Source organism: Xiphophorus maculatus, chromosome 8 (genome assembly GCF_002775205.1).
Source record: "Xiphophorus maculatus strain JP 163 A chromosome 8, X_maculatus-5.0-male, whole genome shotgun sequence".
Classification (NCBI taxonomy): domain Eukaryota; kingdom Metazoa; phylum Chordata; class Actinopteri; order Cyprinodontiformes; family Poeciliidae; genus Xiphophorus; species Xiphophorus maculatus.
In genome coordinates, this window is record NC_036450.1 from 25,664,177 (window position 1) to 25,682,385 (window position 18,209).

The following is an 18,209-nucleotide window of genomic DNA, read 5'->3' on the forward strand; positions in this document are numbered from 1 at the left end:
CCTTTGCAACTACGTCACTTAATCATATTGAGGCGCCAAGACGGACATCGGAAGTAATCCAAAAATGTGATTTTTGGTATCTTTCTAATCATACTTATAAAGTTTATGAGCGTTAATCTTCTTACCCTGTTTAAAGTGTTTGCTGCAAATCTGTGATTACGCCGAGGGCCGTCAGTCATTATGACTATGATATAGTAATGATATAGATAATAACAGTTATAGCATCACTGAAAAATACACAGCACAAGTCATTACGGGATGCATTTAGAGGCAGCCGCAGCCCAGCGCAGAGTGTATCTGAAAAACACCTGGGCTGTTGTTTTGTTGAAATCAGTATCATTTCTTTGTTTTACTCAATTGAGTCAAACCGAATCACATCAGATTACAACACTCTGAAATCAGTGAATCAGAGGACAAATTGTGTCGCTTCGCATAATTTTTTTCTACCAAAGTATCTACAATGTGCATCAACATTTGCGTCACATCAGAGATGCACTTACAGTGAAGACGACATTAAACTACAAACATGTCAACAACAGTAGCCATGTCATAAAAGAGTATTTCAAAGCAAAAAAAAAAAACACCCTGAAATATTAGGTGGTTGTTTTTACACTGCTTCAGTGTAGCTACGGATGAAGTCGCAGAGCTGAGTTGGCTGTTATGTTGCCTGTTCACACTGTGGTTCCACAAGTCCTGAACAATGTGTGCTTAAACAAATGAAAGCAGATGTGGGAGAAGCCCTGTGAGTTAGAGTGTAGTGTTGCTCACGCTGCCCCATCATTTCACACACACTCCTCAACAAAGATGGGTGACCTTTGCTGTGGCAGAGCAAGCCGTGCATTAACTTCCTCATTCCGCCTGGGGCATTTTACACATTACCAGGGTTGTAATAGTTTGGGGTTTTTTCAGCATCGTTCAGTTTTATTTCATTGTGACTTTTTGTTTGTCCAATTCTGTTAGTTTTAGTGAGTTTTTACAGTGTTTGCTAGTTTTTATTAGTTATCATTATTAAAATATTGTTGAGTTTTATCTTAGTTTTTGTTATAGTAGCGGTTTTAGTTTTTTTCATACTTTGCTTGATTTGATTAGGTGTAGAATTCAAGAAGGCCAAAGTATTGTATTATGATCATGTTTACACTGATTGGGTGATGAATACTCAACATTAGATACCATCTTCAAAATATGTATTGTTATTGTTGAACAGCTGCTGACTCTGGAGTTTGAACCCAACTTCTGTTGTCACCATTTTGTGGACCAGCGTTAGCGCCACCAGGAGGAGAATGGAGAACCGCAATGTATCAACAGCTGATATAAACTGCTAGTGTGGGGGAAAAATCTATTTCACATCAGTTCACATGTCTAATAAATAGATCCATAAACTTAAAATCTAAGGATTTGATTTTGCAATAGAGTGGCATGTTTATTTTTGGTTGTATTTACCCAGAATGCCCTCTGCTACAGTCCGCTTTTTGCTTTTTTAGCTGCCTCGGGTCTGCTTGGCATTCATACATGTGAACGGCAGCAGAGTTCACTTCCACTGGGTTTGCAGGCGGACCAGTTTGCTTTTTTGGTCCGCATTAGAGTTCGGTCGCACGTTCGGTCCTCCCCAAACAAACGGGACTTTCAGAGCAACCGGACTGAAGTTGGATTAATTTGGACCAAACATGACTGGTGTGATTCACCCTAAGCTTGAGACAAAGACGTAACATTAGAACCTTGAGGTTCTTCTACCCGACAAGAGCTTTAAGGATCCGAAGTCCAGAACATCTGATCAGAACCTGACCCACCTCAACTGAATTCTGTGTGAAGGAGAAGAAGTTGCGCTGCCTGCAAGCTTTTGTTAAATCTGAAGCTCCTAACCGAAGCTTTTAGCCAGAGACTGAACACCCAGCACAGCTTGACCCAAACAGACCAGATTTCCTGGACCAAAAATTCCCTCATTAGAACAAATTACCAGTTAAAAGAAGACAATCTCAGCACTGATGGTTATGTCATTTCTGCGCTGTGGAAAAAATTAATTGCCAGGCGCTGTTAGGTGAAAATCACTCAGTCAGGTTAGTTTCATACCATATCCATGGTGTGACAGCCACAAGGTCAAACACTGGAGAAAAGGTCAGATTAAAGCTCCAAGTCAGACTCAGAGTGGGCTGTGTGTGTCAGACAGAGACCACACACAGGTTTCACACTGAAGATAAGGAATCCCAAACAGAGCAGAGACAGTCTGGCTCCCATGCAGCTGCAGGAAACAGCCTCTAGCCTTGGCTGTGCAGCCCAGACAGGTTCATCTGGCGAGAGTTCATAAGCACTTAGAGCAAAGACATAACATGACATGACCAATATATTATTAAAGCCAGAATATATTGCATGATAACAAAATTGTCCACCACAGCACAATCAGTCATGCATTATAATGTCATTTAAACATTACAGGGACAAAATGGGGATAACCAGGTTCAATGAGACTGTAGGAGGAGCACAGGAACACCACCCGCAGCAGCACCACCCGCAGCAGCACCGCCAGCCGCAGCGCATCTGCTTCTGTTACCCTCTGCTGATTAAAGGATGTGGTCGATACTCCATCATTTTGTCTCTAAAAGTTTCACAGAGATCATTATTCTAATTGATTCCTGTTTCAGTGTTTATGTTCACCATTAGCCATCTAAAAAAAATGCAATTTGTAAACCTGCAACATGGAAACAGTGACATAAACGTGACTGAAGGAGATCAAGATGTTTCATGGGTTCTTTTAAAGGGACAGTTTTATGTATTGTCCAGGTAAAAAGGGCCATTTCATAGCACAAGTAACAAATAACTATGTTATTCTATCATTTTATAGCAAATTCAAGTAACTATGTCACATTCAGTTGTTTCAGAAATGCTGTATGTATCAAATATGACTTAAAGAAAAATTTACTTTGTAACTGAACGCCTTGAATTTGGGTCTTTGTCTCTTTAAGAAACTCCTGCTCTTTCTGAAACTCCACCTTCAGGAAGTCATGACAACATGGCTCCTCTATCAACCCTTTAACAACATTTTGACCAGCTTTGCTCCTATAATGAGCTCAGCAGATGTGCAGTTCCACCAGGTGTTTGCTAATTGCTGCTGGCTAGTCTGAAGGAGCTGAATGGAGGAGTTGAGGGGAGGGCTGCTGTGAGAGGCAGAAACTTGGAAACTGTAGCTCCAAAGAGGAGCTGCGTCTCGAAGGTGGAGCCTGGGTGGAACGTCCACCCAGGCGTTTTGCACAGCTGGATGGTTGCCGTGGAGATTAAAGCATTTCTCAAACCTTCATGAAAGAATCAAAGCAAGATTCCAGGTGTTTCTGATGAGGGAATAGCATTATAGCATGATGTAAAGATTAAAAACACTCAATTTTACACAGCACTGCCCCTTTAAATCACTGTATTTTTAGTTTCTCTTGAAAAGAAATAATAAAATGTTCTATCATTCAAATGTTGCCTTTCTCAGTGTTACTTTTAGTTTCCTATTGGTGCTAGCTACACTTTCTACATGAAGCATTATCAGGTGAGAAGCAATTTTTAAAAAAAGAAAATGCCCAAAGCCAAGGCTGCATAGGAAGGAGTTCTGTTTTGTGGTTAGGCTTTAGGTTAAAGGTCACACTCAGGCTAAATGAACAGAAGTCAATGCAGGAGAAAAGTGAATATAGAATACTATGTGAGAGTGATTGCATGTAGGTGTGTGTGTGTGTGTGTGTGCGTGTGTGTGTGTGTGTGTAGGGGTGGATGGAAGTAAAACATGTTGTGTAGATTAGTTATGCACAGCCTGTTAACACAGCCTTTATTCCTGTTAATTATAATGATTTTCTGCTTACAGCAAATGAAAACACATCATTTAAGATTAGAATATTACACCATACCAATTACAGCAAAAAAAAAAAAAAAATCATTTCCAATGCAGAATTATCTGGTCGTTTTTTTCCTACAAGAGTTGCTCAACTTCATACTTTTAAACACCTCGCAGCAAAGCAGCTCTAATTCAGTTCCAGGAAAGCAGCGTGACAGGAGGGAGGTGAAATGTTGCAGCAATCTGTGTCAGCGACAGAGGAGGCTAAGATCCAGGTAATGCAAACAGAACACATGGAGAAAAGCATTTCATATCCCTGAGCGGCTGTTGTGTTATTTTTGCTCAACTTAAAAATGTACTAAAACATGTATCAAAAGGAAACGCCTGGGATGCGTGCTTTCATACTGCCAGTTTGTTCTGCGGCTATTTATAGCTTTAAGTTGGAAAGAAGGTTTAATCAAAAGCCTGAAGTTGATCTGAAACGTGTTAAACAACCAAAATATAATAAATCCCTTTACAGACAGAACCAGAGCAGCACCAGGAATAAGAAGCATTTCTGTTTTATTTGATGCGCTCCGTTCTCACTCCAGGGGGAAACAATCTGGCTCTGTGGCTGCTCAATGCTCCTCTATGTTCTCCTGCAGCCGTGTGTTCCTGCTGCTGGGCGCCGAGCAGGTGGTGCACTTGGCTACTCGAAACAAGTTACCAACCAGAGGGAACGGGAACCAATTAAAAAGCGGGAATCTGCAGGCGGTTAAAAGATAAATGCAGCGGCTGAGAAACGCTGAGCGGCTCCAGGAAAGCTGAGCGTGGTGTTCTCTGGCGCTGCAGGTGATCGTGGTTCTGCCATGAATCCAAACAACTGCCGACTCTTTCTCAAGGTCAAACTGAGCCGGCTGAGGCTCGGTTCATGTTCTCTGCCACTGATGTAAATAGCTCACAGAGACAATATAGTGCGCCTCTCACTCTGGAATCTGGAATCAGTCTGCAGCTGCGCCTTCTATGTCAATCTCACAAATCTCAACAAAATTCACCGGAGTGAAGTTGGCCCCCCCACCTTCTTCCAATCTGACAAAAATGGTGTCAAACGTTTGTGCTGGTGTGTGCAGCAAAAATTTCCGTTTGTGCCGTTATAATTTTAAAGCCATTAAGAAATATTTCCAGAGGTCATGAAAGGTCAACCGCACACCTTCTTCAAATTAGACAAAATTGGTGTCAATCAACGTGACTACATTTGTGCAGCAAAATGTCTTAATATCTTTAAAATGATAGTGGCACAAATGAACATTTTTGCTGCACAAACGTAGCACAAAAATTTGACACCAATTGTGTCTGATTTGAAGAAGATGGGGGTATTGGGGGGGGACTTCACTCAGGTCAAAGTTCATGTAAGCTGTGGCATTTATTAATGCTGAGAGCAGAGGATTTGTATTGCAGTTTTGTTTTGCTGTAACTTTTGCATAATTCAGTTTTTACAGTGTGTTAATAACTAATATTAGTTATTATTAGTTAATTGTTATTAATTATAGTGGTAGTTTTAGTTTTTTCATACCTTGGTTAATTTTAGGTGCAAAATTCACAAAGGTCAAAATATTGCATTGTGATTACGTTTACATTGTTTGGGTAATGAATACTCAACAGAAGACACCATTTTTAGAAACTGTATTATTATTGTTGAATAGCAGCTCACCCTGATGTTTTCTCCCAACTTTTGCTGTCGACATTTTGCGTATAGAAGCATCATCGACTCCGGGAGGAGAACGGAGAAGAGAAATGTATCAACGGCTGCCAGCTGTGAAAAAAGAAAAATCAATTTCACATAAGTTCAAACGGCTAATAAACAGAATCCTTAACATTAAAATTAAGGACATTATAGCTATAATTTCAGTATGTTTTAGGTAGCTTTATAAACATATGGCATAGTTTCAGTTAGTTATAGTTTTTATTTATTTCAGTTAATAGAAATATTTTTTCAATTTCTAGGAAATTGAAAAGTAACAAAAACAAGGTTTTTGTTACTTTGTTAACTTTAGTTGCCTATGGTAACTTTGGCGAAGAATAACTAAACACTAAAACCTTTTGGGCCAAAAATGTTACAGTGCAAACTGTGACATTTTTGTGTAAACTTGTTTGATTCTGCACCGTCTTGTTTTGCACTAGTAAACATGCCACTTTAATAGTCATTTAAATCCTCTTTCTTCCCCATTCTGACCCTCGCTTTGAACTTTAGCAAGTCATCTTCATTAATAGAGTGGCCCATCAGTACTACCAAGGGGAAATATCCACTTTAGAAAGGTTTGTGAAATCTGTTTTGTGTATTCTGTGTGCACGAGGTCTTTGTGCCTCCTGTTGATAAGGAGTCACTGCAGATAGAGTGATCTGCTAACAGATGGCAGGCCACCCCTAGCATCTCTCTTGCTAGTGTGGCACACTGTTGCCTTGCCTGACTTCATTTTTAAGCATTTAAAGCTCATTACACAGGCAAGACAAATTCTCTTGGCACAAAGAAGTCCAATTTTCCACAGAGCAGCCTCAGCGCTCTCAGACTTTGAAAGCTCCAGATATGTTTTCACTGCTCAGCTCGCACAAATGCTTTTTCAAATACTAAATGTCTCTGTCTAAGTGAGGACAGTTGACAGCCGTTTCCATGGAGAGCCCCCAGCGTTCACCCTCCCCACCCCGCTCTGTCACCGCAGCACTGGAGGCAGCATGGCTCGTAGTCGGGTCTCAGATATCAGGCACAGAGTTAATAACTGGATTTTTTAAATTATTTATTTTACACATGTACACTATATTGTCAAAAATAACTCGCTTGTCTGTTTTCCCACACATAAACTTGAGTGATATACCATTTTTGGACACACAGGCTTGATTGACAACGCTAAGATCCGCCTCCTCACTCTAATTGATTGGAGCTAGCGCTGGGAGAATCCAGAGGAGCTTGATTTTTAGTTTTTCACAGATAATCTGTTCCACGCCATCCTGTCACAGCATAGTGACAGTATCAACAACTACTTATTTTTTTGTTTTGTTTTTAAATAAAAGTTGCCCAGCAACAGACTGGCAACCTGTCCAGGGTGACCCCACCTCTCGCCTGTAACGTTAGCTGGAGATAGGCACCAGCACCCCTGCTGACCCCACTAGAGACAAGGGTGTTAGAAGATGGATGGATGGATGGATGGATAAATAAATAAAAGTTACATACTGCCCCTTTAAAGACTCATTTCCAGTTATCAGTACCACTGGATGACTGATGTTGCCAACAGTGGCAGCATTTACTTTTCATGTAAGGCCACTTTTACGGCTTTTCGGCATTTAAAGAATAAAGTCATAACTCATTTTTGTCTGACATTGTAAACTGATTGTCTGTCCTAACCACAAAAATATACTCATTTCCCATGTTGCACTTTATATATACATTTATAAAAGACATAGTCATGTAATTCGTACACCGTTCTGCTGTTTTATACCATCTTTCGACTCTGAACAGAATCATCAGCACCATGTAAAAAATTCCTAAACTTTTGCCTTTATGTGCTGAGGCAGTCAGAGCTGCATGCCTCCTCCATCTCTGCCAAACAAAGAATGAAATGATTAGACGGCGGCTTTAGAGGGAGAAGAGATATCGTTCGTTCTGAGAAGCATCACTCCCCCCACCCCGCCCCGCCAACCGTCCCCGGCTCGCTCCTTGTCTCATCTATCCTGATCCTATCTGATTCTCTTTGTAATCTACAATCCCTCCTTCTCCTCCATCTCCATCTTAAGCCCAATCTCATCTCTTTTATCTCTTTGCTTTACAGCCATTGGTCCTAGCTCTCCTGCCGCTGTTGTGTTTTCTTTACAAATTCCTGTGAGAAGGAAGGCGGGAGGTCGGCTGGGGAGTCGGTAAGCCTTTGCAGTGAGATGAACGCTCTGACAGCACATGGCTCCGTTGCACTACACAGCAGAGGCCTGCAGGTCACAGCTTCTTGTTTGCTGTGGCAAAAGATAGCAGAGCGCAAACAGGTGAGCCAGAACAAGGCAACAACGTTTGTAGACCTCAAAGATGAACTGAAGCTCATTTACATCAGCTTGATGTTGAACTGAAAACCAACATGTAATTATTCTCTGGGATCCAGCAGCAGACAGCCAGTGGTGCAGAGCAGGTCACACAAAGTGGACCAGCAGCTGCAGACTGGGAGTCAGTTCAGCACTGTGAAGCTTTTTTTTTTTTTTTTTAAATAGATGATAGTATATAATAAACTACTTTTTAAATTGTTGGGGTTTTTGGGGAGGGTGGGTTGTGTCTATTTTTGTTGTTGTTGTTGTTGTTGTTGTTGGTTTTTTTTTTTTACAATAGTCTGATATGAATAAATGTTGTGTGCAGAGACACTTTATATAATATTGAAAAATATCTTTATTTTCTTTAGTTTCCTTAGTTTCCTGTGAGGCTACAGAGAAAATAAAATCACCTTTAGTTACCAGATGTTGGTAATGCTCTAAAGCCCAAACTTAACTGGATATCTGGGAAAACATTGTTATACTCTTTGTTGTCACTGAGAACGATTATTTATAAAAAGTGAAGATTTGAGAGAACTCTGTATTAGTGTTTGAGAAAACATAGATTTAGGTTCCCATGCATTACAGAAAAACAAATAATGCGCTTATATATCCACTTGCTTTGACACGATTGACTATCAACATCATCTTCTGTTTTTAATAACTTCATATTCTAATACATTATTTTAATGCTGTCAGCGTATATAACCGTCCATACAAATGAAACTCCTGGCATCGTGTTTAATGGGCTCTCGATAATAAATGTACATAATATACTTGAAAACAAGGTAAAAACATTGTCCGTTAATGAATGATGAAAAATGTTTAGATACTTAAATAGCACATTTTTACAAGAAAAATGTCTAGCATAAGCTAAAGCTAATGTTAGCCACAAAGTTTAAAGAAAGTAAATCTCACCTTCGTATCTGTGTACAAGGAGGCGAACATCTTAAAACCTTTCTCCAGCTTACTTGTCGGCTTCGGATCGATGTACATCATTAATTGTTACCTTGGACAAGCCCTGCAAACACCCAGTGGAAAGAGCCTTTTGCAATAGATCGGAAACGATTGAGCCGCTTTTCCCCGAACGCGGAAGCTGAGGTGCAAAGAGCCCATTCCTGCCAGGAAGTTGTGATTGTTTTGAAGCAATCTGATTGGCTGACAGGTTTTAGCTTTGCGCCACACTGCCCCCTATGGGTTTAACATGTTTAAACATTTTTTTTAAACGATATGGCAGAGCTTTTCATTCATAATTATTCCTGACTTTTCGCCCAAACAAGCTTATTCACATGTGATTTTTTAAAATTTTTATTTCTTATTTAATTGAAACACCGCACTTGCGAAATTGTCTTTTTATGACGTTAGCAGAATTAGCGCACATCTATAATGGAAACGCAGCTAATGTATTGAAGCTACTGAGGCTAATATGTTCGGTCATTGAACAGGGGATTTAAAATACTGGCTTCTGGGTCATTTATGGCCGATAACCTCTTCTGTTCTATATCGGCTTAAAGACCAAAACACAAATTTCGTTGTTCTTGTGACAATGACAATAAAGATCTATCTATCTATCTATCTATCTATCTATCTATCTATCTATCTATCTATCTATCTATCTATCTATCTATCTATCTATCTATCTATCTATCTATCTATCTATCTATCTATCTATCTATCTATCTATCTATCTATCTATCTATCTATCTATCTATCTATCTATCTATCTATCTATCTATCTATCTATCTATCTATCTATCTATCAAAGCTTGTATTTTCCTTCCACTGACACCTTCCTTTCTATACACATCCTGCAATGCGGGCCGTCTCAGTGGGGGTGTCCAGCTCTCAGCATGAGATGTCCTGAGGCAAAGAAAAATTGCTAAAGTGGAGAACCTGCATTGCTCCTCTTACCGTCTCTAACAAGCAACATTTGGTGCCACCGGCCTGCAGTCAGTCAGATCTCACCTAGAAAAACCTGATATGAACCGAGACTCACTCAACAAAGGAATGCTTTCGGCACGCGCACATATCATTTACATTTTATTGCCTTCTGTCATCAATTTTATTAGCAAGTCTCGGGGAAACAGGATTTAACCGAAGTCGTTAGCTGCTGACAGCGTGTTTGATTGCATGACTTGATATGAGACGCATCAGAGTCAGAGGCCGCCGGTCCTGTAGCTGTAACTCGGAGCGGCAGCAGCGGCCTCAGTGAACGGGACTCCTGCTCAGCCCGGATGGAGCCGAGAGGATCTGATGCAGCGGGGATGTAGTCACAGAGGAGGCTCCTCCACTGACGTGGCATAGGCTACCTAATGTGCAGCTGTTCAGCTCCTAATGAGAGCTCGCTGTTCCGCTGCGCGTTCATTGCTTCCCTCAGACTGCTGCCACTGAAGTACAAGAGTGCTGTGAAAAAGTATACTGCTCCTTACAGATTTCTTGTTTTACTTTATTTTGTTACATTTAAATACTTCGGAACATCGACATGATAAAACTTGATAATTAACAAGTTTTATTATCAGACAGATATAATTTGAGCAAACATGAGGATATTTGGGTTTCCCTTCTGGACCTATTAGTCTAACAAAACAATCCTGCTGGATGATGGGTGGATGAATGGATGAATGGATGGATGGATGAATGGATGGATGGATGAATGGGCTTTTTGAAAATGGAATAGAATCCGTTTTAGTTGCCAGGTTTGTACGAAAAAACAAGGAGTTCCACTTACTTTCCCATCGTCACTTACTGTCCTCATATGTGGACTCAAAACGAATTCTACATTCGTTTGTACTTTGTATATGTTTTAATGTCTGTGACAAACAATGAATTTTGTCTATCCATAAGCTCTATACAGCATCTACACTCACTTCTCAACTAGTCGGAAATCTTGAAAAAACCTCTTGGGATAAATAGGTCAAGACTCTTGGCCAATCAGCAAACTCGGCTGCATGACACCTGCGTCACTTCGAGGTGCTAAAGTAGGCCACGAGCTGCATTTGTAAAACCATTTAAACAAGAAGAAGCGCAAAATGCTCAAAATGTTGTAGGCATAATCCAAGTGTGCGTTAAAGAACTTGGAAGTGAAAACATTTAATCAAATAGTTACTGTAAAGCAGGTTGGAAGAGAACACTACATGCTCTACAGTTTATCCATAAGCTCCATGCTTACAGATAGACTGTAAGAGTGAATAAATATGCAGTCTAAGAGTTTCATCTCTTCTAGCTGCTTCTGGAGTTCTTCAATATGTTTTACTCTTAATCCCACTGTGCAGCGTCTTTGAGTCTTGTAGCGCCGCGCCTTTAATCTTTGAAATTCAGGCACTGAATTCAGGAAAAGAATCTCTAGATGTCAGCAGAGATGCGACCGAATCATCAATGACAAATGAAAGTTCAGTTGTCTATAAGATACGATGAAGTGACTCCATGAACATTAATATGTGATATAACACGGGTACAAAGCTCATTGTCGTTATGCAGAGGACAATGTGAACAGTTAGATCTTCATTATTCACCATGACTCTAAGCCAATACCTTTTCTCCCATAGCATTGTTCTGTGCTAAGCTAACATTAGCATGTTTATTCAGTCTTTTGATACGACTCTTTGATAGCACAACATGCAACATATTTTAACACTGCTCTAGTTACAGGAAAAACTGAAAAAAAAAGTTGTTCCTCTACTATTTTTCCAGGAGTTCTCTTTCATATGGTTACAGCTGTCTGGATTTCACCAGTCCGTCTCCAACCAGAGCCAGGGTAGATCACATTACGCACAATAAATGCTCCTGGAACAAGCTACTGTTTTCTGAGATAGCTGGAGTCTTTTAGTTACCAGTGTTGGTACATTCTGGCGAAGCAATGTGAGAGAGAAAGAGTCCACACGCAGGAACCGCAGCATCGTGTTGGTGGAACATGACCCTGAGCAGACAGAAGCACAGACGAGCGGGTTCTCCAAGCTGAGAGCAAAATTTTACAACGCTTCACACCTACTCGATCACTAACCAGGCACTCGCGGAAGCGTGTTCACTGATGAACCCATTGAACCAAGATGCACACTTGCACTCAGCGAGGAATTATTTCTGCACATTACAATCAAGCTGATACTCCATTATTCTGGTTCATATCCAGAAAGGAGGATGAGCAGCTGAGTCGAAATATGAGTGGAATTCTTACACATTTGACATTTTAGCAAATGCAGTTTGATCAGCAGGCATCCAGTCATTAAGAAGACAGAACATCACAACTTTCACTTTAACTTGTTGCAACTGAATTTCCCCACCGTGGGACGGTAAAGGATTTTATCTATGAGGCCACAGAGACAGTTTTCAACAAAGAAAGTTCAATTTGAGTCATATTAATGATCCACTGACATATTAATGAGACCTCTGACTTCAATCTGTTAATTCACCTATTCCTAGATTTTTTTGTGTGGAAACTCTACATTATTTGCAGGAAATTTGCCTACTCACTGATTTTTTGTGTTGAGTATATTTAAAATATTTGACATAAAAGGCAGTTTTCTAAGCTGGTGTTTGTAAAGCAGCCGATTCAGGAGCACCACTTATTTGCTAAGGTGCTGATTGGCTGTAGCCCAAGAGTGGCTATCAGAAAAACTGTAGTTATCTTCTGTTGTAGTGCCAAGATGGTTTCCACTCTGAGTATTTGAAGTATTAAAATAGGCAGTTGTAAGTGTTTTTAGATGGTGCCTTAAAGCTGCAGTATAACATTTATTATAATTTTTTTTCTTTTTTTTTGCCACACCACTCAGTCAGAAACAACCAATCAGAGCCAGGAGGAGGGTCTTAGTGCTGTCAATCACTCTCATGCTCACTGTTGCTTTTTGCTGCGCTATAGCTGGTTCACCACAACTGTTCAGGCTAGTTAGCATAGCCACCGATGATGGCAGATAAATGGTTTTCCTGTAACGGTAAGTTATTTTTCCACCGTTAACACATTGAGCAGCGTACAAAAGGATGATTAGCAGCTCTAAGACCCTCCTCCTGGCTCTGATTGGTTGTTTTTGACCGGAAGTGGTGCCTTTTTGAGGACCACGACAGTAACACTGGGAGAAGCTACATTTTTTCACAAATGATCTCTGATACCAAACTGTCACAACATGGTGACAGCTTGAATAGATATGGAATAAACATATCTTTATAAAAATTCCACACATTAAGTGTGAAGCACATTTTGCATATGTGTAAGAACATTTTTTCTGAGCAAAAAAGGATTTTTTTAAAAATGAAAAAGAACAGCAACATGCACTGTATGGACTCAAATGAAAGGCTCAAAGTAAGAAATGCACAGAGACACAACTCAAAAATTATTCATTCATTTTTAATCATATACAAACAGAACATATTTGAAAATACAGAGAGCGTGTTTTTTTTGTTTTTTTGTTTTCCCTGTGGCTTTAATATTCGGATGACGAGTCCAAAGCATCAGCGTCGACTTCCAAAGCATTTCATTCAGCATCCTGTGGTCTGCAAGTCTCTTTGAAGCTCACAGCTGGAAGCCAACACACGAGGAGGCTGATGGGATATTAAAAAAGAAAAAAAAAAAGCATAATAGAACATGATGGTCAGAACAGAGAGGTTGACGTGAAAGCAGGGTGTGATGATGTTCAGCTGCAGATACAAGCCCGGGCCTGGATCCGTCTACCACCTGAGAACCTCTCCTCATATTCAGCCGGGCCTGGAAACGAAGAGGCCTCTTTAATTCTGCCTGAGTCAAGCTACACCGACCCTCAGCAGGAGCAGCTCATTTGGGAGAAAATTACATGATTTTGTTCTGTTTTATGTGATTAATGGCCGTGGTTGATGGTTGCTGCGCAGCGCTGCCAAAATAATCATGGCTGCGTTTCCCTGATAATGATCACATTTTTCTCCTTAAAGCCGTGTTCTGAACACATTCATATAGTTCTTCAGGCAAAAAAATTAACAATGATAATAAAAGTGCATGGATGGATTTAGAAAATAAATAAATAAAACAATCTGCAAAAAAAGTTTTGTTTTTGGATATACTGTATTTTTAAATTGAATTTTTAGCCTTGAAATAAAAGCCAACCAGAGTACATTATATGAAAAGACATAACTTTACAGTATGTTCTCACTAGCTGAGTTTCCATTACAAAAGTGCGCAAAATTTCTCAATATTCTGTCAATAAAACATTACTTCCCATTTATGTTTCCATTAAATAAACAAAATTAAAATCACACATATATTTGTTGGCACGATGCGTCATTTAAAGTCCTGCTACTGATAATAATTTGATGCCGATGTTAACAGATTAGATATTTCTTCATTTGTAAAACCAAAAACAAAGTATAACGTTACCAGATGCTCAACATTGCTCATTTTAGTTTGTTATTATTATTATTTTCATGTTGGGAGTCCTGATAAACTTTATTCTCCTAATATTATAACCTTATTGTGGTAATACAAAAACTTTATACTCGTATTATTTTGACTTTATTGTATTATAACTGTAATCTTGTAAAATGACTTTTTTTTCTCGTCATAAAGAAAATAATGTTAGTGTAGAGTTGACCTACACTACACAGTGAGTGCATTGGTGAAAAAAAAATCACAATGTTCCACATATAAAATCTTCATAAATCAAAAAAATGTGATTAATCAATAAAACCCATTTACAAATTTCTTTTGGTCTCATGTGGTATTCAACTCCTAATATAAGCTAAATTATGGGTTTCGATTAGCCGTGAGAATTTGATATAGTTCCTCTGAATGTGTGTGGAATTCAGAGGAACTTCAATATTTTACAGAAATAGAAGCAAGTCTTCAGCACACAGTAATATGCTGTGGGATCAGTAACAGCCAAAGCTGGTGGCTCATTTGTTGATAAGGGACCTGCCTGTTTTAAGTCATGAATATATAAAACGCTGCACTGGTGTGACTTCAGCAGTGATCCCTCCGCTGGATTTCTCAATCAGCTTAAGATGCTTTTGGGAAATATGGCCCAGATATTGGAGTCATTTGATGCATGAATAACCTGATGTGTGAATGAAAACGTTCCCTCAGACGCCACTCCAGGGTTTCCCCCGGAAACCTGCGAAGCCTGGCAGCAGGGCGGTCCACCAGCGGCCCGACGCGTTTTTGAGTTAAATGTTAAAAGTTATTAAAAAAAAATTCCAGAGGTTCACTGGAGTCGCAATTTGGAAATATTAGCGTGAGGCCGACGGGCGGATGCAGGGACGGCGAAACTGGTACACACCATTCCAAAAAAAAAAAAAAAAAACAGAAACCGCGCTTTATCCGTCTGTTCTGTCTGCAACTCTACAACTGTGCAAAATGAAGTTATTAAAATAAATTTGCATGATGAGAACACGTCAATTTCTAAAAAAAAAAAAAAAAAAAAAAAAACCCTCATGTTCAGGTGCTTTTTGTCTGGCCGCATCGAGAAACATTTTTCACAACACACGAGTCACGTGATCAACAGCCGGATGTTACTACTGGTGGAGATCCAGTAGTAACATCCGGCTAACCGGAACCCGCCAGGAAGTAGCAAGAGGTGATGCTGCATCTGCCTCCACTACAGCTCACAGAATCACACAGTTCATAAAAAGTTGTGTATCACTCCAGTGTGTTGAATCCATAACTCTTCTGTAAAATCACAGATTAGAATTTTCCCAAAACTATTTCCAGGTAGGCGGGGCCTATCGCTCCAAAACCTGAATGAGACGTTGACGTCTCCTCTGATTGGCTGACAGATGTTGAGCGTTAGCATCATGGCTGTATTATGAATATATCTCATGTAACTGTTTACATCCATTGCGGCCATAATTTTAATAACTTATCATGGGAACAAGTTTATTCACATGTGATTTGAATTTCATTTTTATTTAATGGAAACACCACAATTGCAAAGTTGTGTTTCTTAAACATTAGCAGAATATAGACAAAGATTGTAGTGGAAACACAGTTAATGTTCCTGGTGTATAAAAATAAACGATTTCAAACGAACAAACAATGCTCAGCCTGGTGGGGGAGGAAATACAGCCTGGTGGCCTGCCAGGCTTATGAAACACTGAGGGAAACCCGGCGCTCCATTTCCTGTCTACAGCTCACCTGGCCTGCATTAGTCGACCTCCTTCCTCAGGTACTTCTTCATGACTGAAGCCACGTCTCCCCCCTCGCTCCCCTCCGCCTCCAGTCTCTGTCCCTGCGGTCGCTCCAGCCTCCGCCGCGGCCCGCTGCCCTGGGAGCTTCCCCCTGACCCGCCTGAACTGGACGACTCCGTCTCAGAGCTCTTCCTGCTGCGTGTGGATGGGGGCAGCTCTCCGAAGTGGACGCTCAGCGCCCTCCTGGTTCCTCTGATAGAGCTGGCCAGGCTGCTGGTGGACTGGGCCCTGCGGATGGCGGGCAGGATGTCTGAGGCAGCGTCGTCGCAGCCGCCGGTCAGACGCCGGTTTTGGAAGACCATGGGTTCCGACACCAGGGACCCCTCGCCTCCGTCTGTAGCAGCCGCGACGCTCTCCAGCATGCACCGCCGCAGCGGCTGTGGGGAGCGTTGGAAGGGAGCGGCCGCCGAGTGCAGGGGCTCGTCTTGGTCCTCCTCGGGGATGGACAGGGGCGGAGGAGGATGGCGGGCGGCAAGAGAAGAAGACAGAGAGGAGAGGCGAGGCAGGGACGGGAGCGAGGAGGCCGAGCCGCTCGAGTTGAAGCGAGGGAGCTTTTCTGAGTCGGCGACGGAGCGAGAGCTGGCAGCGCGCGGCAGCAGAGGGGACGGCGGTTTCAGGATGCCAGGGCCAGGCCGGAGCTCCTGGACATCCGCCGGACCGAGGGAAAGAGCCGATGACCTCCGCCTGAGAGTGGAGGCTCCGGTGGTTTGGTAAATGGGAAGGGACACGGCGCTGCCAGCCCCGTCCGCCACCTCTGTGCTCGCCCTGCGTTTCCGGAGTCCATCCAGCAGCTCGGACAGCGCCGAGGAGGACGGAGCCCGGCTGAGATGTCTGGCACCGCCAGCGCCACCAACACCGCCGGCCTCAGAGCCCTCATCGTCAGGGTCCAAACAAGAACTGCAGATGGATAACAGAAAGACGTCTATTACAGTACCTGATCACAGCACTATCATATTTATTAGTATTATAGACAGAGTTTTGAGTCCAGTTTTCCTTTTTCCAGTACTCCTAAAGCTTTGACCTGCCTACTTTAGCCAATCCCTTTTTTTTTTCATTTGCATTTAGATTGCCTCAAGTCACTGATTGCAGCATTCACTCCTCCTGGACCAGCACACATCAGCAGTGGACAATCACATGTGTTGTGTTGTGACTTTACATCATGTGGAGATGAAGCAGCATCACAAGCCAAGAAGTTATGGCCTCGGCATAAAGTCATCTTCTCAATGGACGATGACCCTCAGCATTCCTCCAAATTAATGAAAAAGTGGCTTAAAGTAGCAGTGTTATGTGTTTTCCAGACATTTAACATAATTTTATAGCACAATGAAGTGACTGTCACCTGTTTAAAGAATTCTGTATATATCAAAAGAAATTTGACATTGTAATTTAACAACTTGACATTGGGGTTCTGTGTCTTTAAGAATCTCCAGCTGTTTCTGAAACTCCGCCTTTAGGAAGTCATCACAACATGGCTCCTCTATTAACCTTTTAACAACGTTTTTACCAGAGTTGCTCCTATAATGAGCTCAGCAGATGCACCGTTCCACCAGGTGTTTGCTAATTGCTGCTGGCTAGTCTGAAGGAGCTGAGTGGGGAGGTTGTAGGGACGGTTGCTTTGTGAGGCAGAAGCTCTGAAGCTTGGCGACTGCAGCAGAAAGGTGGAGCTGTGAATCAAAGGCAGAGCTAGGTCCAGTCAGGTGTTTTGCACAGCTCAATGGTTGCCATGGAGATTAAAGGATTTCTCAAACATGCATGAAAGAATCAAGGCAACACTCAAGGTGTTTTTGACAAGGGAACAGCATTACAACTAAAACTAAAAAAAATATCAATTTCACGTAATACTGTCCCTTTTAAAAAACATTAATAAAAAATAATTTTAATTTTTCTAACAGATTGTTAAACTGTAAGACTAAAACAAAAGTGAGACTGTGTAAATTTAGTAGGCTGAATTATTTTGTAGTTATGCATTTCTTTAATTGTACAACTTGGATTTATGGATGTTGTGAACACTCACCGGAAGCTGTAGGTGCTCATGGTGTCAGTGACAGACTGACGGCCATCTTGGCTGCTGAAGGGAGAGCCGCCTCTACGGGAGCGAATGCCCTCTCCGACGTCCTTTGAGCCAACAGAGCCGACGCTGGACACAGAGTCACTGCAGGGGGGGAAAAGACACCTTAACACAAGGGCTGACCGTTTGCTTCTGCAGCCAGCAGCCAGCAGCGAGGCTCAT

At 41.4% G+C, this 18,209-nt stretch overlaps 1 protein-coding gene across 2 annotated transcripts in view; it reads right to left on the reverse strand.

Annotated features, from left to right (window-relative positions):
* Positions 1 to 13,157: 13,157 nt before the first annotated feature.
* The window catches only part of myo18b (myosin XVIIIB), a 48,421-nt gene continuing 43,369 nt past the window's right edge, over positions 13,158 to 18,209 (reverse strand). For both annotated transcript variants that reach the window (XM_023338345.1, XM_023338344.1), the window contains 3 exons: positions 17,994 to 18,131; positions 15,927 to 16,876; positions 13,158 to 13,369 (listed from right to left, as the gene is read on the reverse strand). In XM_023338345.1, the coding sequence (XP_023194113.1) occupies positions 15,937 to 16,876; positions 17,994 to 18,131 (1,078 nt within the window). In that variant the 3' untranslated portion in view covers positions 13,158 to 13,369; positions 15,927 to 15,936. The remainder of the gene's footprint in view (positions 13,370 to 15,926; positions 16,877 to 17,993; positions 18,132 to 18,209) is intronic.